General features: G+C 36.2%; 1 protein-coding gene across 2 annotated transcripts; it reads right to left on the reverse strand.

Moving 5' to 3' along the window:
- Window positions 1-232: 232 nt before the first annotated feature.
- On the reverse strand, window positions 233-22,501 carry ajm1 (apical junction component 1 homolog). 2 transcript variants are annotated; one of them, XM_048188037.1, is made up of 2 exons: window positions 22,192-22,501; window positions 233-5,679 (listed from the first exon to the last, which is right to left on the reverse strand). In XM_048188037.1, exons 1-2 carry the CDS (start codon window positions 22,228-22,230, stop codon window positions 2,383-2,385), a joined length of 3,336 nt encoding a protein of 1,111 aa, XP_048043994.1. In that variant the 5' UTR covers window positions 22,231-22,501; the 3' UTR covers window positions 233-2,382. The 2 variants fall into 2 exon arrangements, with proteins under 2 accessions (XP_048043994.1, XP_048043995.1); XM_048188038.1 differs by having other exon boundaries at window positions 233-5,717; window positions 22,192-22,499.
- Window positions 22,502-27,236: the final 4,735 nt, after the last annotated feature.

Raw genomic sequence — 27,236 nt, forward strand, 5'->3', positions numbered from 1 at the left:
TGTTGCAAAAAAGGTCCAATGTAAAAATATATATATATATATATATATATATATATATTATAAAAAACAAACAAACAAATAAACAAAAAACAGATGAAAGCTCTGTAAAATGAAACAGAAAGTTGCATGGGATCCTTAGTGTGATAAGGTCGAAAAAGGTACAAATCCTCTAACACACCACATGGTGGCGCCATGACATAATGGCAGTAATTATAGGACAACAGAAACGATCTTTCAAAGACACATCTTTTCTTTTATTCAAGCTTGAGTTTTTTTGTTTTCTGTGAGACCGTGTCTTTGTCTGTTTTCAGCATAACAGCAATGATTGACACATTGATCTTGAAAAATATCACTCCTACTATATATATTTATATATTTTACTATATACTTTATCCCTCATATACAGCATATTTTCAAATATCAAATATTCAGGCAGGTTAATTAGGCTATATTAATGTAATGAGATTGAAAAAATAGAATCACATGCAATCCTTTCTTTCTGTTTACCACTGTATATTTACACTCTGCTGGGCAAAATCACCTGGAACATGTGCTATATGAGTTCAGACAGGGTTGTGCTATGAATTCATCAAGTAAAGCAGTGAACAGATTTGTCGAGCAAAGTATAACTAGGAAATTCAAGGAGAAAAAACCTGCTTCGGACTTAGTGGTGAAATAGGAGCAAACTGCAAGTTTGTGACAAAATTTTACAGCTATCAGCTCACTAATTCTTGAGTACTGGGACAAAACAGGCTACACAACTGGAAAAAAATTAATTACTTTGGATTTGATTATTTTCAGAGGTATTCCTTTAAGATCTGCTGCTCAAAATGTATTTTTCCTTATGTCAACACCGACAGGTTAAAATGTGTACTGTTAGGTCAAATACTTTTTATATGACAAATCTAGCATTACACTGTAAAAAAATTAATTGATAATACAGGATGGTTTGTTCCATCTGTTGACAGAAATGCTTGACATCTGAGTGTTGTTTTTGTTTTTGCATGTATCTATTAAATGTTTTTCTGGTGTTGCTAGCTATTAACAAGCCTACGTAAAAATAAACTAATGACAAATAAAAAATGTGGGCCATTTTGTGCAGTAGCTCAAGAATCAGTGGTGTTTTGCTACCACATGTTGCATTTGCATTGTTGAATGTAAAATCTAAATGCAAAACCAGTAAAGTGAAAACAAAACCACAAAAAAAAGATAATATTTTTCCAAGCTTAAAAACCAGTATACCATACAGCAACTCTGATTTCATTTTTCTAGAGACGAACCTACAGTTGCATCTCTTCAGATCTCTCAATCTTAACAACTACTAAAATATTTCCAAGTCTAATAGGTGATCACAAGGAAACTCTATCAGGGACACGCATACAAGAGATAACTCAATTCACAGTGTTTCTGATGGAACAGTACCGGCTAACACCTAATGTGCAGCACATCACTGATACCAATATTTTCCAGGTTTTGTCTTCAAGTTCATTATTGCTCAAGTAATTCTACTAACCATACATAAAAAGCACCAATTACTTCATTAAATTGAAAGCTAAATAACAAACCATTTACGAAAATGAGTTTACCAGGTTGGAGCACAAAATTCTAGGTGTTGCTTAATTCTAAGCAGCTCTCTTTTTAATTAAAGCCATTCCTCAAAGTACATTTAGTAGACCATGGATAATCCACAGCCCTTCGTGTGTACTGTGATTCTACTCTGCATTATTAAGTTCCTCTTTAAGTTTGTGAATCACAAAATCACTAACAGTATGTTAATAATATAATATCATATAATATAATATATAATATAATATCATATAATATAATATATGCCTGTATTAAACGTATCAATAAAAATACACATTATTATTATTATTATTTTTTTTTTTTTTTGAGATAAAAAGAAATATAGTACCATATTTCTTTAGCCAAAACATTTTCAACATTTTTGCGGGACAATGTTGGCATTTTTTGCATAGGAAAAAATATTCAGCTCTGAAGTAAATAAGTACATAATTCTGTAGTTTGCTAAAATAAATAGAAGATTGTTTTTTTCTCTCTCTTTTCATGAACAATAAAAGAATATCAAAAGAGAATTGCTACAAATAAACAGGAGGGCAATAATTGCCAGTGAAGCATAAATGAACAAAACCTGGGACTAGATACCAAGTCAATGAAAAAAAAAACAATGTGAATTACTCATATTCAACATCTGATGGGCAATATTCCAACATTGAATAATACTGACCTTGCAGACATGAATACATTTTTTTTCCATTAACAAAATACATATCTACAAACATGTATAACAAATAAGCTTGATATATTTAGATATATACTATAGTGAGATCTATGCTTTAATATATAAAAGGTGCACTTGTTTTAAATAATGTCATCTAGGAGATGTGGGTTGGCTACCCAGTCCAAAGTTCGTGGCTCAGAGGCTGCCATTATCATGCACATAAACTGCTTGCCGGTCCTTTTATCAATAGGGTAAATAGTAGTGGGTGTGAACCTCCTGTTGCTCTCAACAAACTCACAGAGTTTTTGGTAGACATTGGGATACTCATGGCGAAGAAATACCCCACGTATCCTCAACTCTCGCTGAATGTTGATGAAACAGATCTCCCTGGCTTTCCTTCCCTCCTCACCTTCCTTATCAATGTCAGCCATACCTGGTGGTGGGGTCAGGATCAATGTCTCCATGTCACTTTCCTTCCGATGGACCTTCTTTTCTGGGCTGTAGGAGGCAAGAGCAATCTTGGCAAATTTCCTGACGGTTGGGGCTTGGACCCTTGGCGATGGTCCGTCAGGCACTTGATCACCAACAGCGATGGATACATTCAAAAGGAAACATTCATTAGGGTCATATTCCTTTCCCGCCTCTTGGAGCTCCTTGCAATATTCCCCAAGGTTATCTTTGAAGCTCTCCAGCTCACGGAGTGATAAGTATGTTGGTGACATGAGCAGACTTTCTAGTCCAAACTGAAGGAAATTTGTGGATGAAGCTGGATTTGGAAATCCCAAAAACAGGACACCCCTGCCCCGAGACAGGTATCCCACTTTGGCTATACGGGAGAAAGCTTTGTGGACCTCTGCGGTTTCTCGACAGTGCTTAATAACGTGGCGACACACACTACCGATTCTCCCATAGAGGCAGCTCTCCTTGTGGACATCCCAGTCTTCGCGGCGACAGTTGCGAGAGCAGTAGTAAGTATAGCAGCTGTGGCAGGATTTAAAGTAGAGGCAGGCATTAAACAAGGTCTCAGTCCGACGGCATTTATTGTTTGAACACATCATCGTGTCGTCCTCATCTGGACTCTGGTCAGGGGAGCACTCTTCTGCACTTCTCAGCCCGTCACAACTCCCATCAGTGTCTCTTAGTGTGTCAGGATCTATTTTTATCGAAGTGGGTTGTTTGTCAAGGGGCATGCCACTTTCAGATCCTGCCGTTGAATCTTTTCTTGCTGAAGATACTGCTTCTTCTTCATCAATGAGCTTTTTCAGTTGATCAAGCAGGTCCTCACTGGTCCTGGTTGGAGGCTTGTAATCGACGACAAGGTCAGCTAGAAGCTCATCAAGCTGCTCTAAACTTTGCTGTAGGGATGTGCTGCCATGTGCTTTCTCTTTGGTAGATTCTCTGGATTTTGCTTCACGTTGAGGGGCTTCTTGATTTGGAACACTTTTTGAATCCAGCACATCCCAACTTGCAGAGCGTGGTTCTGATTTACTAAGATTGCTTGGTCTGATATCATTGTCTGTGATGGTTATTTCAGGTGTGACAAACCACAGCTTACTTGAAGAGCTCCTGGCCTCAGTTGGACTTTTGTCAATCAAAGAGTTTTCAGATAAGGACAGTGCAGCATAACGCCTGGGTGAGCTGGAAAGGTTGACAACCACAGGTTTTGGTCTTTCACTTGAAGTTTGTATCCCCTGACAAAGAAGATTCTCATCACTTTTCCCTCGAGGTACAGGCTGTTCCCGCTCTACGTGGGTATCGAGGATGTTATCCCAAGATCTAGAGTATGGTCTTGGGTCTGTTACGGTTCTTACTGGCTCCATGCATGGGTTGGCATACCAAGTTGTGAGCTTTGGATCTTGTCTAACTTTTGTGGGAGTAACCTGCGAGACATATGAGGAAGGGTAATGGCTAGAGTAGCCAGATACCTCTGAACCATACCAGTCCTCTGATTGCGGCTGCACCACACGGGCATGTCGTCTTCCCTCTGTGTAATATGCCCTTGCAGGAATATGATGCTCCATTGGTGGCGTGTAGGGGTCAGCCATGTAGAAGATCCGAGGAGGGGCTGTTTGAATTTGATATGTCCTTGGGTCATCACCATAGAAAGTCCTTGCTGGAGGTGTCTGTATTATATACGCCCCTGGCTCACTTGCAGCATAGGCTTTAGGGTACGCAGGCTGTCCAGGGTAATGGTAGTGGTCGATTTCTGAGAAATATGGCCGTGCAGGTACAGTATGAACCATGTGAGTCCTTGGATCTTGTACATACTGTACTTTAGGTGAGTAAGGTTGGCTTGGAATGCTGTATCTGTCATCTTGATAATAAGCCCTTGATGGAGCTGAAGATCCATACTTCCCCAAATCCTCTGCATAGAAGAATTTAGTTGGCACGCTGGGGCTTGAATGAGCCCTTCTTTCCCGTCCATAGTGTTCCCTTGGTTCCCGTGGTGAGACCACCTTTTGTAAAGGGATCTCCATAGGCTGCATGTAGCTGTTTGGCATACTTTGTGAATACTGGTACGCCTGTCTGTACTCTCCCGTGAAGGATTCAGTGGGAGTTGGTGTTCTCGAAGCGGAGAAATGGCGAGGCACTGTCAGACTCCGACTGCCACTGCTAGGATACTTCTGCCAAGGTATGTCCATATGGGGTGTAGCTGCCTTTCGGCCACCTTGATGCATGGCCGACTCATCGGGTTTGATATCCACTCGGCACCGAACATGAGGACTAGTAGCAGGTTTCTCTGGCCTTCCTTCTTCAATGCCTTCAGACACATATACAGGGGAATACCTGCTTGTATCACTCCTCTGCGGCTGCAGTTTGATGGGGTGTACTTCGTTCACATGTGCCCGGGTGGCAGCATAGGAAGACTCTCTTCTTGGGGAAACTTCTGGCCTTGGCTGAGTGTTTTTATGTGCCCTTTGAGCTTCCCGGCCCCTCCTTGCCACTGGAGGGGAAGCATCAAATGATACAGGAGTTAGGCTGGTCTGGACCCGTGAGGCACTTCTAGATCTAGTCCTCCTCTTTTGTTCTGTCACAGCAATTTCACCAGGCATCTCAGCAGTCATTGGCTGGGAGGTGAGACGGTAGCTGAATATGTCTGGGGAAGAAAACCGATGGAGTCCATGCCCTTGTTGGCGACCTAAGGCATTCCAGGTAACCTCTGGATTGGCCGCATACCTTTCAGCCCTTCGGTATGGGTACTCCATTGCTATTGTATGATATCGGAGTTTGTCCATAGACTCAGTGTCAAAGCTACGGCAGTGCCTCTTTTTGCTTTTTCGAGTGTTCTCCAGTTTGCTGATGGATGGGGAATCACATTGTTTTGAGGGATGACAGGCTTTGGAGTGGGTCGAGAGGGAATTCACTTTGACATCTTGATACACAGTTGATACTAATATGTCAGGTGGATCTGTGCGTGTCATCTTAATGAGACTCTTCTAATTTTCCCCATTAAATTTGTTTAGGTTAAGGTTCCCTGCAAAAGAGGGAGAAAACAAAACAATTAGTTGCATTCAAAACTCTTGAATTACACTCTGTAATACTAAGCATGAATGCAAAGAGTGGTTTTGGGAACAAGATGATAACCACAAAAACACAATACTTATTTTAAATAGCCTAAAATTTAATATTGTCAACTATAACTGCACAATATTCAGTATTCTATAGCCCCACACTGTTATTTTATGTTTGATTAGTAGGGGTTAAACGACTTCAGATTTTTTAAAGTCGACATTTCATGTGATGAACGTTGAGTCGATGTTCACTAGTCACTGATGACATCATTAATGAACAAATAAGCCTGAACCTTTATATGAATGCATTAGTGAGAGAGCGATTGCGTGTGAATTCTACTTGGCAGGGTCTCTCTAATAATAGTGAAGCTGTGGGTTTTAGTTACTAAGAAATATAAGCTGGAACTTTTCAGTTTCTAAGCTATTTTATTGATAAATCACAGAATAGTGTTAACAATACATTTCTGCACTACTGAATGTTTCTGTGCACGCGATGTGCACGCTACTGTCTGTATGCATGTGCGTTACAATGCAGCAGCACACATTAGTTTAGAATGGAATAATTTATGTGTACAATAAGCTGTTTAAAATGTACATTGACCCGATCAATATTGAGCATCCAGATGGTATAATCAAACTAATCTTGTGGAGCGCTCTCTGAGTATGCATTTATTTGTCATTTTCTGTTGGATACGGAGCGTGAATGTGAACTTCAAAGATTTATTATTCTGTTGTGCCCTCTATAGGCCATGATCAGCGACTAGTCGATGCCAAGCTTAAAGCCTCAGTCGATTGTCTTAAAGTCGACTAGTCAATTAGTTGGTGCAACCTCTAATTAGTATCGCATAGGTAACCTTGAGGAGTAACTCATCAAGCAAAGATTCAGTGCAGATGTACGTGAAAATTAAACTCATTTCAGATTCTGATTGGCTTCAACTGCATTGCGTTGTTCAGCAAAATAAGTTGGCAGGATGTATGCGAGTAAATTGGTGGTGGTTGCCAGAGGATGATGTTTCCCCTGGCAACAACATCATCTCATAACCATCATAGTACATACAGTGTGAGGGCTCAACAGAATTGCACTGAATCCCTAATACAAAAACCCTTCTTTTCACCTTTGAAATGTCTTGGAGTTGTAAATCACTGAAGAACACTTATGCAAATCTAATCCTTTTTATCTTTTATGCTTGGTTTCAAATTCAGCTTTCATCAATTCAAATTTGCTGGTTAAAGGCAGGACAGAAATAGTGTCTTGAGTCTAAATTAGGCTCTTTGAAGGCTTTTAGACAACTTGTCTAAACAGGTGCAATCATTTGTCATGAAGAACAGTATTGTACAAAGTTTCTGCGGTTTTGTAGCGGACACAACTGAAATAATGAGTGTAGTCATTAAAGATGCAATCAAGGTCAGAGATCACATCATAAATGGTGCAGTGGGAAAATGTGCAAATGGAATGTGGTACTTGTTATTTGTTTATAAAAGAAAAGTTGTTTAACTGACAAGCAAAGAGTTTCATAATCAAAAGTTTACCCATAATTAATGCAAAAAAAATGTTATTAATAATCAATTTGTGTCTGTTCTAAATAATAATTACCTGTTATGCATGTGTGATTAGTCATGTCTACGCAGCCTGTGTCATCACGCACACTAATAGAGAAAATGTCCAAGAGATGTGCTTTATCCGAGGTAAACCACCGAGGAAGCACTGCATCCGTGTCGTTCCTCCGTTAATTATTTTCTCTCTTTTAAGGGTGTTACACAAACACTTCAATTCACATTTAGTTCCACATCATAATATGTCTATTTTTTTGCAAAAGGGAGATTAAATAGCATTCAACACCTCCTACACACACCCTACTGCTAAGTTGATCAGATTCAGCTAATCACATCGTGTTTCTACGACAGACATTATGTAAAGAAGGAACTGACACCTCTACAAACATTACTATCCCCAGACGCTGTTTACTCACAGAGTGTTTGTCTGGCAGCTCTTCATGTTGTCTCACACAATCGAGTAACTGCATGTGTATAGAACACCCGCTGTCTACCAACATAAGAATAAGCCCTATTTGGACGGGACTAGTTTTCTAAACGACATTTGAGTTACAATTCTTATCACTCCAGTGTGATTTCATGTACCGATTTGGATGGTACTAACATCTCTGTGTTTATTACAGAGGTGGGAGTGTGTTTTCTAGATGTGGCCGTTACAGAAGGACATTTGCTGTGCTTGTGTGCATAATGTATGACGTATATGTCTTTTAATATATTATTTGATATCATTTTAATTTATTATAAAAATTCGTACTTTTTAAAAAAAAAACATATTTAAGTAAACTTTAGAGAAATCTAGACAAGTATACCTGATACCTGACATAAAAAATGGGCAGTCTTCGCAGTTTCCACCATTTGACTCTTATATTTATTTATTCGGATACCATCCATAATGAAATGAAATGAAAGGATGGCGAACATTGGTGTGCAAACGGTGTCTCTAACATCCCCCTAGAAAACTAGTCACCAAAGTTGTTTGCATGCAAGATAATATCTTGTCCTTGTAAAACAACTGATTTGGAAAAGCATCAGTTAATAAAACACACACACACATTTTTACTTGAAAACAAGTCTAAGAAAAATTGTAGGGTCAACTGGCAGATGGATATCTGAGATGATGAAACAAAATCTACTTTACAAACCAAGAAATGCAATCTTGCTGTAGAGTCTTGGTGAAAAGTTTAAAGTTAGTTCAAGCATCTTGTTGACTGTTTAACATAACTTTGAGTAATGCATAATGCATCTTGAATAATGCATCTTGAAAAAAAAAAAAAAAAAAAGACTTTTAGAAGTTGTAAATAAAGATTATTGGAGTATATTTTACAAGAAACTATTATGTTTAATTCAATGTGTTACTTGCCAATTCTTTGTAATAATAAAGTAAATTCAAATTGCAATTGACAGGATTTCAAAGTAAACCCTTAACCATTTTTTTCCATTGTAGTTTTGCTATAAAGGTTAACAGGGGTGACTTTGTTGAGTAAAAATTGTAAAGAGGGCACTCAAAGGAGACAAGACATCATAGCGCTTATCCGTGACCTTTGACCTTGTCATCTGTAAAGTGTGAACGTGCCTGTACTGTGCTATCTCCCCTCTCATCTCACTACTACTGCTGACCAGCTGACCCTTTTAACCCAGCGCAGAGCTACAGATGGATGTGAATTATTGAACATATGAGCCTCTTTACCACGTTTCCTCTATTGGTGCTTTTCTCTTAACTGTATCCACAATGCACAACATTAGATAGATCTATCCATGAAACATCCATGAAATGCATGGAATTCCAGCTTAAAAATAGTGTGACAAGGAGAACATACATTCTGACAGCAAACGTCGCTCCCGCAAACTAAAATGTTAATTTCCATGACTAAAGACAACTTTGTATATGAAACATTCTTTATGTAGTGCACTCGCATACACAACAACAGCCAGGTCTGCGCAACAAAACTAGCCCAATGGTCAGTCAATGAGTGGTTGAGGTGGGGGGGAATCAACCCGTGGAGAGAGAGAAAAAAAAAAAAAAAGTTTAAGCTAATTAGAAAAAAGAAAAAAAAAAAATCACATAAAATTACAAAAATAATTAACTACAATTAAAAGAAAACTGAAAATATAAAATTCAAAATATGAACAAATAAAACCATAATAAATATAATACTAAAATAACACTGGTAGACATTAAAACTGGGTATTGACACAAATTTCACAATTCGATTCGATTTCGATTAGAGCTGTACGATAAATTTTGGCTTTATTTGGCTTAGTCATGCGAATATAGTCATAGTCATATGAAATCGCAAAGGCTGCAATTATTTTTTTGTGCACAGCTTGTCAATGAAGCACGGCTCTGTGATCAGTAGTAAATGCTGTTTGAGTTGCTTATAACGTGCATTTGAAAAAGCAACACGTGTCAAATATCTTTCCAAACACGATAAGCATTTATGAACCTCTTGTCCAACAAAAGACACTCTAGACACTGTTTTTACTCTAAATTCACTTCATAACATCAGTCAAGTGTTTGAAAACATCATTCTGTGAGACGATGTGGCTTCTTACACAGAATAAGTCACACAACATATTATTTCATAATATTCTATACAGTGATAAAGGCTATGTCGATTAGCAGCACTGAAGTATAAATATACTTTATTATTATGAAAATACCCAAGAAGGCTAGAAGAACTCAGATAAACCATATACTGTCATAGTTGTGTGTTTATTAGTCATGTGTAATAAATCAAAGTGTTTCAATCTTCTGTTTATTCAGCCATAGGGATTTTGATTAATCGTGCAGCTCTAATTTAGACCACTGCATTTTGAGCATAAGCAGTTGTTTTTATTTAAATTAGATTGTATAATTTCAAGATTTACAGAAAAAAAACAGCATGGTCTGACTTTACAGCTTTATGCTACATAAGACACCTGCGCAAAACAAAAATAGCAGACGGACTGAATGAAAATGCAAATTCACTCTCTAACTATAGGTGGCTCTTGTGGAACAGCAGCGATATTGCGTTTCATTGGTTACTGCTGTACACAAAGCAGCGCTGCGCTTATAAAATAGGCTACTTATATGGAGATCGTAACGGTTCCCTTCTAAGTTACATTCATATAAAACCCAATTGAATATTTATATTTTTCTTCCTATATTTCAAAAACAGTGAGCTTGGCCTGGTACAGTATTTGCTCTGCTGGCACGTCTGTGTTCTTCTCTTTGCATCCGTATTCAGCATGTGGCTGTGTTAACGTCCTCTATACAGACTTGTAATATTTCCACACAAATGACAGTTTGGGAAATGACTGCAAAGCATGTTGTTTGCAAGTCCAGAATAGATATTGGCAAAAATAAAACTAATAATCATTCGGATTTATGGCCAGTGGACCATGCATAACTGTTTTTATTATTGTTCAAATCATCCCCCGGGCCAGATTGGACACCTTTGTGGGCCATATACGGCCAGCAGACCGTATGTTTAACACCTGTGCTTTAAGCAATTACATGTGACATGATACGGACTTCGGTAAGTTGTACTGTATCTTTCAACATACCTTATGTTCATTCATGTTTATTTTGTGACGTAACTAGTAGTAAAGCTGATGAGATCACCAGTTCATATGCAATGTCTTTATTGTTTAAATTTCGTAATAAAATTAACATTTGAAAGCTGAGACTTTGTTTCATATCAGAAGAAACAAAGCTTATTGTGATTTATTGGATTCATTCATCAACTGAAAACAGCATAGACAAAGATTGATTCTGGGGATTTAAGAATCGACATCGGTTATTCAAAATGAGAATTAATTAAAAACAAGAAATTGATTTAATGAGAAACAGTATTTCATGTGCACATACTCTTTCTAAAATGTGATGCCACAAATGAAAGTCGTGCTCAGACTTTTCAAGCTTTTTAACACACTGAGTGATTATTTCTTGATGTGAATTCATCAGACGTTCTTATCAGACCCCTTCAGTCTTATCAATAGCAGTCTGGTCTCATAATGCAATGCAGTCTTGAATAGAACCTTTCCATGCCAATGCGGCCCATTCCACGCCGAAGGCTCAGCGCTAATTTTGCATAATGAGCCCATTTGATACGGGGGACAATGGGAGTCTTGTGAAAGGCTTTGAAACAAAAAACTCCCAATCCAGCAGCCCAAGCTGCTAAACGACCACCGCAGAAACAGAATATGTACAAAAAACAGTTGACACGAGGACAACAGAAAACCATCACTGCCGGTGTGGGAAAATAAAGTGATTATGGGACGTACTGTAACAAATGGGCTGATCTGAGTCACGATCTGAAAAATCATTGATGTCAGACACCATCAAAACAAACGTCTCCCTCCTGTGAGGCCTAACGAATGACCATCTGTTCAGGCTGATCTGGAAACACCCAATGTCTCGACCTGATGAACTGATGTTATTCTAATCTAAATTTTGGTAAGACACAGATAAATGGACATTGGGGCAAAAGTGGTACTTTCATTAACATACCAGAGTTTCCCCTGCAATATAAGCGAGTTTATGTTGAATAGATTTAATCAGTCAAAAGTTTGGGGTCGGTAAGATTTTTTTTGTTTTTTGAAAGAAGTCTCATTAATTATTAATGTTGAAAACAGTTGTGCTGCTTCATATGTTTGTAGAAAACGTGATACATTTTCAGGATTCTTTGACGAATAGGAAAGTTCAAAAGAACAGTATTTATTTAAAATCTTTTGTAACTTTATGAATGTATTTTCTGTCACTTTGATCAATTTAATGTGTCCATGCTGAATAAAAGTATTAATTTCTTAAAAAAGGGTAACACTCTATTTTAAAGTGACGTAATTGTTTGTTACTACATGTACTTGCTATAGTAATAACTGTAAATTATGCATAAATACAGGTAACTAACCCTAAACCAAACCCTAACCTTAACTCTATAATAAGTACATGTAGTTAATAGTACTCAGTACTTATGAGTAATTACAGTGTAACTACATCACCTTAAAGAGGTCATGAACTGCATTGTTTTATTGTTTTATAATGTTTCCTGGGGTGCACTTATAATGTTAGTATGATTTTTACATCAACAATTGTCATAATTTAGAAATAAGAGGCATTTTTCCTACCCTGATTTTAGCCCTCTGATCTGAACATGTTTTAAGTGTAAACGCCCACTGCTGTGATTGGCTGACATCTTTGCATATGAAATAGCTAAGTATTACTCTCTCGAAAACATTTAGCATGTTTTTTACTATTACAGCTCTCAAGCTTTACTAAAGTGTAGTGAAAATTGTGAAAAGTGTTGATTATAGCATTACATGTAGATCTATGGGATTATATTTAGATCGTGGCATGAAAGGTTGCAGTGATGAACATTGTAGATGATCACAGACATGTTGTTGAGCTCATGAAAGCAGTGATCTCGTCAATCCAACTCAATTTCTGCACACTAACAAATGCTTTCTTCTTACAGTAACTTACATGTTGTTGCATTACTGTCAAATCAATACCGTAAAAGTCTTTTTGCAAAGCCTGCGCTGAAATGTGATTGATTTACCAAAGAATCCACAGTGAAATGTACCGAATACAAATAAAGCTCAACTGAGACATTCACACTGACACCTTTTCACGTTGTAAATAAATTACCATATTCCTAGCATTACGATCCTTTGAAAGGTAATGTTATTTTTAGTCCTGTATCACTCTACTCTCCTCCACATCTTACTAACATGCCATGATGAAGAAGCCGTTGATTTCTCTATATCTATAGATCTATAGATCAGTCCCTCCAGAAAAACGCGATTATGCTATCGCCTGATTTAATGCATAATCAGCCAAAGTCCGTATATTTATGCAGGGATCGCATTTTTTCAAATACGCCGCACTTTCGCCGCATAAATTGCCGATTTCAGCAAGCAAAATATGCGGGGCTAGCATGATTTCATAATCCCTGTATTTTCGTTGCAAAAAAGTCACATATCTTAGCAGAAAGTTGAAAAATGTTGCGTTTACTTCACACAAGTAAAGCGCCATTATTTTCCCCCTATTGCCATGGGAACCTTATGAAGTGGCGTAATCACGCAACGTGAACATCATCTGCAAACCCCGCGGTGAAACCATGATGAAGCACGCAAATCATTCTCATTTGCCAACAAAAATAAGCGCAAAAGACTGTTGATGCAACTTTACAGTTGTAAGATTGCACTTTTTTGTTATAGAACAGTACCAAAAACCTTACAGTTGTAAGTATATTAGTAGTATGTAAAATAATTTACGTTGCAGTAAGAGATTGCACTTTGTGCATTGGAAGCAATTAATTTAACAGAAGATGTCTGTTTTGTGTAGCTACCTCTATAAAACAGGAAGCACACATTTTATTTTTTTTTATATTTTATTTATTCATTTTTACAGAAGTTGTTGAATATTCCTTTAGTAAAGCTACAGAACTTGTTTGACTCAATGTTTTTTAAGTTTGAGCCATGTGTTAAGGTCTGAAATAAAACAGAATGAGAACTTAAATATTCTGTGATTTAGTATGCTTGCTTATAATAGGAAGTAATAAGAAATGACTCTTTACATTAAGGTAGTAGCCTAGTGAGAACAGGGTGTTGGGGGAATCACCTTTTTTCTCTTTTTCATCACACCGCAGTTTTTACAAATTCCCGCAATTTCATTGCATAAAATTGCAAAAATATCCCGCATATTCCATCGCATTTTTTAAGAAAACGTGCTGCAAAATCAAGGATTTTTTCCCGCAACAATCACAAAAAAAAATCCGCGTTTTTCTGGAGGGACTGATAGATAGGCACATTCCACAAGGAGTCGTTATCTGGGCTTGGTTACATTAAAAGCTATTTTTGGACTAACAAGTAAGTTTTCAGTTCTGAAACTTAGGATATTCTTATAGTATGATGACCTCTTACATGTCAAAAGCTCAAGGAAAATTTGATTTCTCAGTTCATGATCCCTTTAAAAATCAAGTGTTAAAAAAAACTACTGACCCCAAACCTCTGAATGGGAAAAAGGGGAAAATTCTGGCTAATTATTAAATCATTTACAGAATGGGACTGACATAAATAATTACAGTTCTATCATGACAACTCCCGTAAGAGTTTAGCAGGTATTGGATATGACAATGTTAATGTATTTGGTCTTGGTGGAACAGATCTGCTATGCTGCTTTTGCTGTTGATTATTGCTGCTGCAGATCAAGTACAGACTTGCTGCTGCTGCACAAATTCCATATATAAAAATGACCCTTTGCAGATCTATTCAGGTGGAGCTGGGGAAGGTGGAGGGTGCTGCAATCTGCTACAGCAAACAATTTAAATGTTGAGCATCAAGCTCATTGGCTGCGGAGGCAACAGGAACCAATCAGCTTGTGCCGTGCAGTTAACGTTGTAATTGTGTTAAGGAACCATCACCCTGCGCCATTTAGAGTTTTATGACAGAACTTGGTATTTATTTAAGTTTATGATCAATCATAACTTAAAGATTTGTAATTTTACTCTTTTAATGTGAATACGTGGATACATCTTTAAATCTCTAACACAATTCACGGTATATAAATGATAAATACATTTTTGGGTGATTATAGTATTATACTGTGTATTCTTATACTATTCACTATCTGGTCTTTTAACATTCATGAAAAAGTGATATTCAGAAAGACACTGACATTAGGAGACCACACTGGATGGTTCCTCCCGGCTGTTCCCGACAATTCCATCATATTCCCAGCCAACGAGCTTCCCAGTTTATGACCTTGTCTTTGTGTAGCGTCTGTGCTGTCAGTCAATCTCTAATCTCTGTAATCCACTTTCACTTGTGAACAGGACAGGAGTTTGTCTCATAAAATCGGAATCAGGCCAAGTCAAACACAGGCCACAAAGTGCCCTGAGGACAAGCTGCAGGGTCGAAGCGCCCTAATGTGCATGGGCCAAAAATTATGCCACACAATAATTCATGTGAAAATGTCTGAACCTGATTTCTGATCCACAATAGGTTGGATTTTCAAATGTAGTCCCATGCATCTCACTAAAAATGGTATATTTCACCCCAAAAACAAAATAAAAAACATGAAAATGTCATGATAATGGTTTTAAATGCACCATTGTTGTTTTTATTGTGTTGCAACACAAATCCCCATTTGAAAATATCGAGTTTGCAAGACATTCTGCTTTCAAATGTAATTTTGTGCATCTCACTAAAATGGCATATTTCACCCCAAAATCAAAAGAAAAAATGAAAAATTGTCATGATGATAATGGATTTAAATGCACTTTCTGGGGTGAAATATGACCCAGACACTTTTCATTTGATTCACCCAAACTCGAACCACAAGACAAAGTTATCTTTCTGTAGAACAATACAGTGCCCTCCACAAATATTGGCACCCTTAGTAAATATGAGCAAGGGTGGCTGTGAAAATAAATCTGCATTATTTATCCTTTTGATCTTTCATTCAATAAATTCACAAAATTCTAACTTTTCATTTAAGTAAAACAATTGAAAGTGGGGGGAAACTCACATTATGAAATAAATGTTTTTCTCTAGTTCACGTTGGCCACAATTATTGGCACCTAATTATTGCAACATCCCTTTCCCAAGATAACAGCTCTGAGTTTTCACCTATAATGCCTGATGAGTTTGGAGAACACCTGACAAGTGATCAGAGACCATTCCTTCATGCAGAATCTCTTCAGATTCCCAGCTCCATGTTGGTGCTTCTTCTCTTCAGTTCACTCCACTCATTTTCTTTAGGATTCAGGTCAGGGGACTGGAACGGCCATGGCAGAAGATTCATTTTGTCCTCAGTGACAGATTTTTGTGTTGGTTTTGATGTTTGTTTTGGATCATTGTCCTGATGGAAGATCCAACCACAGCCCATTATTGGATTTCTAGCAGAAGTGTTCAGGTTTTGATTTTTTATCTGTTAGTATTTAATAGAATCCATGATACCATGAATCTGAACAAGATGTCCAGGACCTCCAGCAGAAAAATAGGCCCACAACAATAAAGATCCATAAGTATATTTAACCGTGGACATGGGGTACTTTTTATCCCTGTGTGCACCAAACCCATCTGGTGGGTTTGCTGCCAAAAAGCTCTTTTTTAGTTTCATCTGACCATAGAAGCCGGTCCCATTTGAAGTTTCAGTCGTGTCTGACAACTGAATATGCTGGAGATTGTTTCTGGAGGAGGATTTTTCTTGAAACCCTCCCAAAAAACTTGTGGGGATGTAGGTGCTGTTTGATCATTTATTTAGGCTTTCTGAGATTCAAGACTCAACTAATCTCTGCAATTCTCCAGCTGTGATCCTTGGAGAGCCTTTGGCCACTCAAACTTTCCTCCTCACAGCGCATTAGGATGATTGACGCCCTGATGGTGAAAATGGGGATTTTCAATGCTTTAGCTTTTTCTTACAGCCATTTTCTATTTTGTGAATCTCAACAATCTTTTTCTGCACATCAGAACTATATTCTTTGTGATGAATGATTATGGGAATTTGGCCATTGTTTTTCCTCATGTTTATATTCCTGTGGAACAGGATATCATGGCTGGATAATTTCATGCTCCTAGTCACCCTGGTGTGCTAAAAAAAATGTATATATGAATGGAATATACTTCAGAGATATTTTACTCATAAAAGTTTCTAGGGGTGCCAATAATTGTGGCCAACATGTTTTGGAGAAAAACATTTATTATTATTTATAATGTGAGTTTCCCCCCACTTTCAATTGTTTTACTTCGATGAAATTATAGAATTTTGTGAATTTTTTGAATGAAAGATCAAAAGGATCAACAATGCAGATTTATTTTCACAGCCACTTTTGCTCATATTTACTAAGGGTGCCAATATTTGTGGAGGGCACTGTATATAAAAATATCATCGTTGTCGGTTGGAAACCCTGTGTCTCCAAAAATGCTACTTTTCAGGAAATGGGAAAAAAACACTATAGTTTAAATAATTAATCACAGCATAGTCAAAGTTGATATTGTGGCTTTATATATGGTCAGACATTTGCTTGTCATTATATTATTAGCATTTGACCAAAATCAAGCTCAAATGGAGTAATGAGGTTTCTGACCACCAAATTTCAGAGAATCCTGGACATATGTGTTTTGTCAGTCATTAGAATGGCCGCATCTGAGGTAGTAAATGCATCGCATTAAGTTTCATTAACATATAGGTTAAAAACAGTACCTGTAAACAAGCAGAGACGTCCAAACTGCTTGCGGCACTTCATTCACAATAGAGGGGGGTTTGACTGACAGTTTGAGGAGCCAATGGAGTTAGGAGGTTTAGCAAAGCTCTTTTTAATGCTTTTCATTGGTTAAATAGTTTGCAAAACCCACAGACAGACGTAAAGCGTGACCAATAGTAGTGAGTTATTAAACAAATAAAAATGAAGAAATATGGAGGTACAAGGTTTCCGCCTGACAGCGATGTTGTGGAAGCAAAATCATTATATACACTAAAAGCAGGAAATGCAAAGTTTATAGGCATCATCTAACATCTAACCACAAACCGCTCATAATGACCACAGGGCTGCTAGCAGAAAACAGCCACTGTGTTCCTGGTGTGTGGGAAAGACCCTTCAATGAAAGGCTTTTGAGTGAATCATGCTTTGTTGAAGCTCCTTGACCCATATGAGCGAACAGAAAGATGCAATAGCCAGAGCGGAGATAAGCAAAGCTTTTCACATGTGAGGATGCGAGGGCATGTACAAAACAAGCTAAAAATAACAAAACATCAGGACTTCTGTACAAGAGAAAACTAGGGACCTTCATGTGACCTGAACACTTTGAGCTCATGCACTAATTAAAGGGTCGCGTCATACAGTTTTTAATCACTTTATTTTTTTTTTTCCCACTGAGGTCCACTTACATAGTTACATCAAAAACAATAATATTTTACCTGCCAAGCTACAAGAAAATTAGAATTTAAAGTATTTCAACTGTAATCCTACAGAAAGAGCACCATTTATCTGGCACAAAAACAATATATATATATTAGGGATGCACGATATATCGGCCACCATCGACCGATATATGTTAATTTTTAATGTTATCATTATTGGCCTGATAAGAAAACAGGGCCAATATATTAAAGTCAATAAATAATGTATTATTTCCTTCAGCTGAGACACTTCAGATGTGCACAGTCCGCCATTATGATGTTTAATTGCTTGAAATGTGATTGAAATCACTTCAAAAAGGAAAATACAGTTAAGTACAACGTACAGCACAAGTCTGTCATATAGGCTACATAGTATTATAATGAGAATGGTGAGACTTTTGGTGAGACTTTTGTTTTTGCAATCAGGCTCTCAAAAATTATATAAATATATATATATATATATGAAATGGAAAAAATAAAAATAAAAGCTAATTCAAAATATTAATGAATGCTACAATAATAAAACATTACTGCAACATAGCAATAATAGTATCTGTTCTACTTCCTCAATATTATCTTCTGAGGCTGTGCGAATATTTTGATTTCTGAAAGTTACAGTAGGTTTTCTTAAATTGAACTCTTCTTTGTGATTTCTGATGATGTGACCTCTTGAAACACTGTCCTTTCTCTATTTTCTTACAGGCTGCACAAATAATGCAGCGGATGCTTTTGGATATGGAGTAAAAATAGAAACATATGAGTCAGTTGAGCGTGTATGTAATGTATAAGAGACGGCCCGTGCAACACACATGAGTGAGAGATAATACTGTATGTAATGCAATTTTAACTGAGCTTAATGAGGTTCCAGTGAGATTGAAGGCAACAGCATTTCCTGTGGACAGCTATCAACGCAATACTGTAAAATGCCACAGGACTGCCCTAAAAAAAAAAAAAAAACTATACCAAAATCTATATAAAATACACTTATTTCATACTAAGTATACTTAGAATCCATTAACATATTTATTGACATATCACTTAAGACTTATTGATGTAAAATTATTAATAATTAAACTTTATTTGGAGTATTTCTTTATTGCACAATGCACATTTCTTAATATTATAGCTAAAAGTGTTTTAATATCACTATAAGGATTGTATGATCTTTGAATAATATCAGTCTTTAAATGCAAGATATTTAAAGTGTACCTGAAGTACTTGCAATAGTTCCACTTCAGCACAATCAGTAACACTTAATTTTAGGGTCTTTTAACTTGTTGCTTATATTAGCATGCTTATTTCTAGAATACCGGCTATTTATTAGTGCTTCTTAAGCACATTTTAATACCTTATTCTGCATGACCATATTCTACATGATTAATCCTACCCAATACCTAAACTTAACCACTATCCTTCCTAACTATTAATAAGCAGTAAAATATTAGTTTATTTAGGGAAAATTCATAGTTAATAGTTTATACGTGTTCCCTATACTAAAGTGTTACCGCACAATCATATATACTTCAGTATATGTTTAGTTGGACTTCAGCATTACTTCTGCACAATTAAGTACAAAATTAGTTGTTCCAATTTAGCAGATTTTAAGTATACCAATTTAATATACCAAAAGTACAATTGCAGGGTATTTTTATTTAGCACATAAATATGTAAATGTATTTGTAGTATACTTAGCACAAAATAAATGTATTTCAAATACATTTTAGTATTTTTTTCACCAGATGAAAAATCTGTTTCTTTTTTTTTTTTTTTCAATTTATAGTGATCATGTCTGTCAAAAAACAAAGCAAACTCATATAGTTCATATGAGTTGTGCACTATATTCTAAGTCTTCTATGAGAGATTTGTGTGAGAAACAAAATAACATTTTAGTCATTATTCACTAAAAATCAAAAAATCCTCTCCTAAACTGCAGCTCTCAAATCTCAATCTTGCACTTTTGTTAGCATGTATCGGAGAAACAATGCTGTTTGGTATCACTGACACTGACGTTTGATTTGAATATGAATGTGATTATGAATGAAATTTCTTCGGATTATCAAATGAAACTTTTTTTAGTTTTCCGTCTGTTCCGTCTGTTCCATCTGTTGTCTGTTCCAACACAAAGCTGTCGTATAACACTTGACAGAATTACAGGCCAATTATATTATAGATAAATATGATTTAGAGAATGATTTGACCCTGGATAGAAGATGCAGCAAATACACAGTTTTTACAGACACAGTTTAGTTTGATTAAAAAAAACAACAACTGTACTTGCAGATGAATAATATTAATGAAATAAAGGCCACTTAAGTGTACTTTAAAGAGAGCACACTTTCAAGACTGTTTCTTAAAACACTTAAGTTCACTTATAATAATAATGTCACATTAAATGTTTTAGTACATTGTAAATCATGTTTTAATATTCATTTGTTGTGCTTAAAAGAAGTACACTTATTTTGATGTGATGACTGACATGCTAAAGCACATGTAAAGTACTTGAGTATCATTTTAACTGTAGTGTGTTATTCAGTGATACATTTAAAGTTAATATAGGTCACACTTTAGTATGGGGAACACGTACTCACTATTAACTATGGCTTTTGCCTCAATAAACTCTTAATTTAATTAAGTTTAGGATATAGGGATGTAGAATATGGTCATGCAGAACAAGGCATTCATGTGCTTTATAAGTACTAATAAACAGCCAATATGCTAGTAATATGCATGCTAATAAGCAACCTTACTAGTGAGAAATGGACCCTAAACTAAAGTGTACTAAATTTCAACATCCTAATTATAAAATATGAAATTACAAATATGTTTAAAACCATGTCATACAAGTTTAAGTAAAAATGACTTTAAAGAATATTTTAGTTTAGTTTTCCATAAATGCTTGTTTACACATTCAAGAGTACTCTTTAACCATATTTCAAAGACAATAAAATTATGATATTCAACTAATAATTTTTTAACTATAACACATTTTCATTAAATTGCAAATAACATGCAATTAAGTTTGCACTAAGTATATTATACCCATAATATTCTTTTTTAAAAATGATGCTATAGTGCACTTTTACACAAGGGCAGGATAAATAAAGATAAAGCACCTCAACAGCCATGGTCACTATACGAACTGTCCTTGTATGGAAAAGAGGTGTTTGAAGGTTCTTAAAAATTCTTCTTTTTGCTTTTCCACTAAAAAAAAGATATCATCATATAAGTTTGGAGTGAGACGATGCTAAGTAAATCATGACAGAATGGACAGTTTGCCAAATTATTCCTTCAAATATGTATTTAAAAAGGGTTTCTGTCATGCAGACCTGCTCTCATGCACACTGCAGCTCCAGCATGCACATTAGAGTCTCTAGGCACCATCGCACGATGACGTATAGCCCCAGAGCATCCCACATCACGTGACACAAGTAGACCATTTCATCAGGCATCATTAGAGGTTAGTTCACTTTCACTAGTAGAATCCCCAGCCCTGGCCATGCCTCTCCTGACGTCGAAAAATCCACGACTGCATTACATAACGTTAATAATAATAATAATAATAATAATAATATTAATAATAATGACATCATCATCATTGCATATGGCAAACGAACACTACTGGGAAATGTCTGTTGCATACAATAAATAAGTTGCATGCACAAGATAATCAATGTGAATAAGCGGCTGTTTGAACTCACATCGCAGACCATCACTAAATAATCATTCGAATGCAACGCATAAAGCTGGAGGTTTCAGGTTATTCCTCACGTATCCGAGCAATGCATTCATTACCTACAGCATCATGCGCAACTCTGGTCCCTACTACAACATCAAACCATCTCCACACCAACAGATCGTTTCATACATCCGCATCGATCGTACGCAGTTCGATAAAGTCATCTGTCAAATATCGATGCGCGTGTTTTCAATGTCAATGTCAGAAAAGCTGCGCTCATCTGTCACGCGCACTGCACACAGAGATCACGCGATGCTCTTACCGTCTTAATCCATCCGCCGATAGCATAAATATCCATCATATAAAGCGCTTATGCTTTATAATGTGCTGAGAGTCGCATTTTAGCGTGAAAGCGGCTGTAGTATCGGTGAATCGTGTCGTTCCCACGCCTCAGCTGAGCGCTTCTGTGGCGTTACTATCCGCGCGCGTCTCCTCAGCACCGGCGTCTAATATGCGTTCAAAAGGGGCGGGGCGGACGCGGCTAGTACGCGTTTAAATGGGCGGGGCGACGCCTTGGCTATAATGTATAACGAATGTAGTGTTAAACCTCTGAAACTCGGTATATTCCGTGTCTGCCCTATCATCAAATGGCAATACTACGGTGTTACCATGATTTTATAGATTAATACTACAGTAATAAGCTGTTCTATTCTTTGAAATACTTTGGAGCATCATCTACATAGGTAACACTTTACATTAAGGTCTCATTTGTTAGCATTATTTAATGCATTATTAAATGCAATACATTTGTTACAGTATTCATTCATCTTTGTTAATATTAGTTAATAAAAATACAACTGTTTTTAATAATGTATTAGTAAATGTTGACTTTAACATTAACTAAGATTAATAATAAATGCTGTAGAAGTGCATGTTAACTAGTTAATATTAACAAATTAAACCTTATTGTAACAATAAATTGCCATTGCAACCGCCTATTACAGGGTTTCCAGCCAAATTTAAGCATACACAATTATGAAACACAACACAATTAATAAAGACAGCAAAATTTCAAATGTTTGAAACATGGAAAACCACTGAAGAAAGCCTTTGTGATAACTTGTCTCTCTTTATTCAGTACATATCCGAAAATAGGAGACTGCAATGTACCCCACACTATACAATATTTGGAATATTTATGTAATAACAATGTTTGAATGAATATTACAAATGGTGCTTTTAGTGTTGTTACCTGATTTTTTAACAGTTAAATTGCTCATTCTGCTTCACAAATGCATTGTATCATCTATTATTGTTATTCAGAAATCCACAAGAATGTTTACTTTGAATACTGTATCCATTACAATTACAGGGATTTGAGCTTCATCCCGGCTGCTTGATGGGGAGCAGATCGATACTCAAATTCTTCTAAAGGACCTCCATGGGGACAATTACTCTGTCGAACACTGACCAATGTGGGTTAATAAGATTAATAAAGCACCTGAAGAACACATGTAATTAAAAACACAGCTGTGAAACAAGCTTTTAAACATGCTATCCTCCTTGTCCTACAGTAATTATTCAGGACAGCTTGTTATTTCATTACAAACGACCTTAAACTGTTGTGAAGAGAACAAGAATGCAAATGAGCCAGCATTGTGTGCTGATAACACGCCGCCTGCCGTAAAAAGCGATTAAAAACACAACAACTCGCATGCATTAGAGGAAACGCTGTAATTATGATGTATTCATTCAGGCCTCCATGACTGATGGCTTCAAGACTCATTTTATTCATTGTAAATCCTCATTATGGCTTGTTTCCAAAAACCCAGTGAGCTGCCTTGCTGCACTTCGAAGTTGTAAATAAAACAAAAATTATTGAAGAATGCTTTACAAGAAAATACTATTTCAGGTTTCTCCTTCAGCAGTTTGTGTTTAATTTAGTTTGTGTTACTTGTGTTACTTGCAGGATATTGGAAAAACTGACATTGCAATATTTTGTTTTTCTGCAATATATATTGCGCTATGAAAAAAAAAAAAAAAAATCTCCAGATGACTTGAATAGCTCTATTTGGAAAGAATTAATAATTTCAGAATTATTGGGATGATTTTGTAGGTGAGTGTAAATGCACAGAAAATATTGAAAAAATTAAAAGCACAGATAAATATAATAAAACAAAGAAGATACAAATGCCCGTACTTGACATGCAGGAAAAAAAAATAGTAGGCTAAATCGTGCACACAATTTACTAAATCGTTCCATCAATTTATAAATCATGTGCACGATTTATAAATCGAGGGAAAGAATTAGTAAATCGTGCTCACAATTTAGCAAATCAAGGGAATGAATTAGTAAATTGTGCTCACAATTTGACAAATCGAGGGAATGAAATAAGTAAATCGTGCTCACAATTTAGCAAACAAAGGCAACAAATTAGTAAATCGTGCTCACAATTTAACAAACCAAGGCAACGAATTAGTAAATCGTGCTCACAAATTTAGCAAATTGAGGGAACGAAATAGTAAATTGTGCTCGCAATTTAGCAAATCGAGGGAACGAAATAGTAAATCGTGCTCACAATTTAGCAAATCGAGGGAATTAATTAGTAAATCGTGCTCACAATTTAGCAAATCGAGGGAACGAAATAGTAAATCGTGCTCACAATTTAGCAAATCGAGGGAATGAATTAGTAAATCGTGCTCACAATTTAGCAAATCGAGGGAATGAATTAGTAAATCGTGCTCACAATTTAGCAAATCAAGGGAACGAAATAGTAAATTGTGCTCAGAATTTGTCAAATCGAGGGAATGAAATAAGTAAATCGTGCTCACAATTGAGCAAACCGAGGCAACGAATTAGTAAATTGTGCTCACAATTTAGCAAACCAAGGCAACGAATTAGTAAATCATGCTCACAATTTAGCAAATTGAGGGAACGAAATAGTAAATCGTGCTCGCAATTTAGCAAATCGAGGGAATAAATTAGTAAATCGTGCTCACAATTTAGCAAATCGAGGGAATGAAATAAGTAAATCGTGCTCACAATTTAGCAAACCGAGGCAACGAATTAGTAAATCGTGCTCACAATTTAGCAAACCAAGGCAACGAATTAGTAAATCATGCTCACAATTTAGCAAATTGAGGGAACGAAATAGTAAATTGTGCTCGCAATTTAGCAAATCGAGGGAACGAAATAGTAAATCGTGCTCACAATTTAGCAAATCGAGAGAATAAATTAGTAAATCGTGTTCACAATTTAGCAAATCGAGGGAATGAATTAGTAAATTGTGCTCACAATTTAGCAAATCGAGGGAACGAAATAGTAAATCATGCTCACAATTTAGCAAATCGAGGCAATGAATTAGTAAATCGTGCTCACAATTTAGCAAATCAAGGGAATGAAATAGTAAATCGTGCTCACAATTTAGCAAATCAAGAGAAAGAATTAGTAAATTGTGCTTACAATTTAGCAAACCAAGGCAACAAATTAGTAAATCGTGCTCACAATTTGACAAATCGAGGGAATGAAATAAGTAAATCGTGCTCACAATTTAGCAAATCAAGGGAACAAAATAGTAAATTATGCTCACAATTTGACAAATCGAGGGAATTAAATAAGTAAATTGTGCTCACAATTTAGCAAATCGAGGCAATGAATTAGTAAATCGTGTTCACAATTTAACAAATCAAGGGAATGAAATAGTAAATCGTGCTCACAATTTAGCAAATCAAGGGAATGAAATAGTAAATCGTGCTCACAATTTAACAAATCAAGGGAATGAAATAAGTAAATCGTGCTCACAATTTAGCAAATCAAGGGAAAGAATTAGTAAATTGTGCTCACAATTTAGCAAACAAAGGCAACGAATTAGTAAATTGTGCTCACAATTTAGCAAACCGAGGCAACGAATTAGTAAATCGTGCTCACAATTTAGCAAACCAAGGCAACGAATTAGTAAATCATGCTCACAATTTAGCAAATTGAGGGAACGAAATAGTAAATCGTGCTCACAATTTAGCAAATCAAGGGAACGAAATAGTAAATTGTGCTCACAATTTGACAAATCGAGGGAATGAAATAAGTAAATCGTGCTCACAATTTAGCAAACCGAGGCAACGAATTAGTAAATCGTGCTCACAATTTAGCAAACCGAGGCAACGAATTAGTAAATCGTGCTCACAATTTAGCAAACCAAGGCAACAAATTAGTAAATCATGCTCACAATTTAGCAAATTGAGGGAACAAAATAGTAAATCATGCTCACAATTTAGCAAATCGAGGGAATAAATTAGTAAATCGTGTTCACAATTTAGCAAATCGAGGGAATGAATTAGTAAATCGTGCTCACAATTTAGCAAATCGAGGGAACGAAATAGTAAATCGTGCTCACAATTTAGCAAATCGAGGGAACGAAATAGTAAATCATGCTCACAATTTAACAAATCGAGGCAATGAATTAGTAAATCGTGCTCACAATTTAGCAAATCAAGGGAATGAAATAGTAAATCGTGCTCACAATTTAGCAAATCAAGAGAAAGAATTAGTAAATTGTGCTCACAATTTAGCAAACCAAGGCAACAAATTAGTAAATTGTGCTCACAATTTGACAAATCGAGGGAATGAAATAAGTAAATCGTGCTCACAATTTAGCAAATCGAGGGAACGAAATAGTAAATCGTGCTTGCAATTTAGCAAATCGAGGCAACGAATTAGTAAATCGTGCTCACAATTTAGCAAATCGAGGGAACGAAATAGTAAATCGTGCTCGCAATTTAGCAAATCGAGGCAATGAATTAGTAAATCGTGCTCACAATTTAGTAAATCTAGGCTAAAAATTAGTAAATCGTGCTCACAATTTAGCAAATCGAGGGAACGAAATAGTAAATCGTGCTCACAATTTAGCAAATTAAGGGAAAGAATTGGTAAATTGTGCTCACAATTTGACAAATCGAGGGAATGAAATAAGTAAATCATGCTCACAATTTAGTAAATCGAGGGAACGAAATAGTAACTCGTGCTCACAATTTAGCAAATCTAGGCTAAAAATTAGTAAATCGTGCTCACAATTTAGCAAATTGAGGGAACGAAATAGTAAATCGTGCTCACAATTTAGCAAATTGAACTCTCTTTCGTGTGCTTGAACATTTTAAAATCGCTTGAGTGTTAAAACTGACAGGAACTAAAACACGTACAAATGATAAACGTTCACTGTATGATTTTTAAACTTTGCAATTAATCCGAGAATCATGTGCATTTTGAACTGTGGTGCCTGGTCCGTACAGATTAACGATCCTACACTTGACATTGCACATCCTGCAATGTGACTATCACAGATGCGCACATCACGATATCGATGCTAAAACGAT

This window comes from Megalobrama amblycephala, linkage group LG4 (genome assembly GCF_018812025.1).
Source record: "Megalobrama amblycephala isolate DHTTF-2021 linkage group LG4, ASM1881202v1, whole genome shotgun sequence".
Taxonomy (NCBI): domain Eukaryota; kingdom Metazoa; phylum Chordata; class Actinopteri; order Cypriniformes; family Xenocyprididae; genus Megalobrama; species Megalobrama amblycephala.

Bases quoted from the DNA above. Each gene is read 5' to 3' on its own strand.
- ajm1 (XM_048188037.1), bottom strand. From the start codon at position 22,230: ATGATGGATATTTATGCTATCGGCGGATGGATTAAGACG. The intron at 5,680-22,191 runs GTAAGAGCATCG...GGGGAAAATTAG, and splicing joins TCGGCGGATGGATTAAGACG to AAGAGTCTCATTAAGATGAC.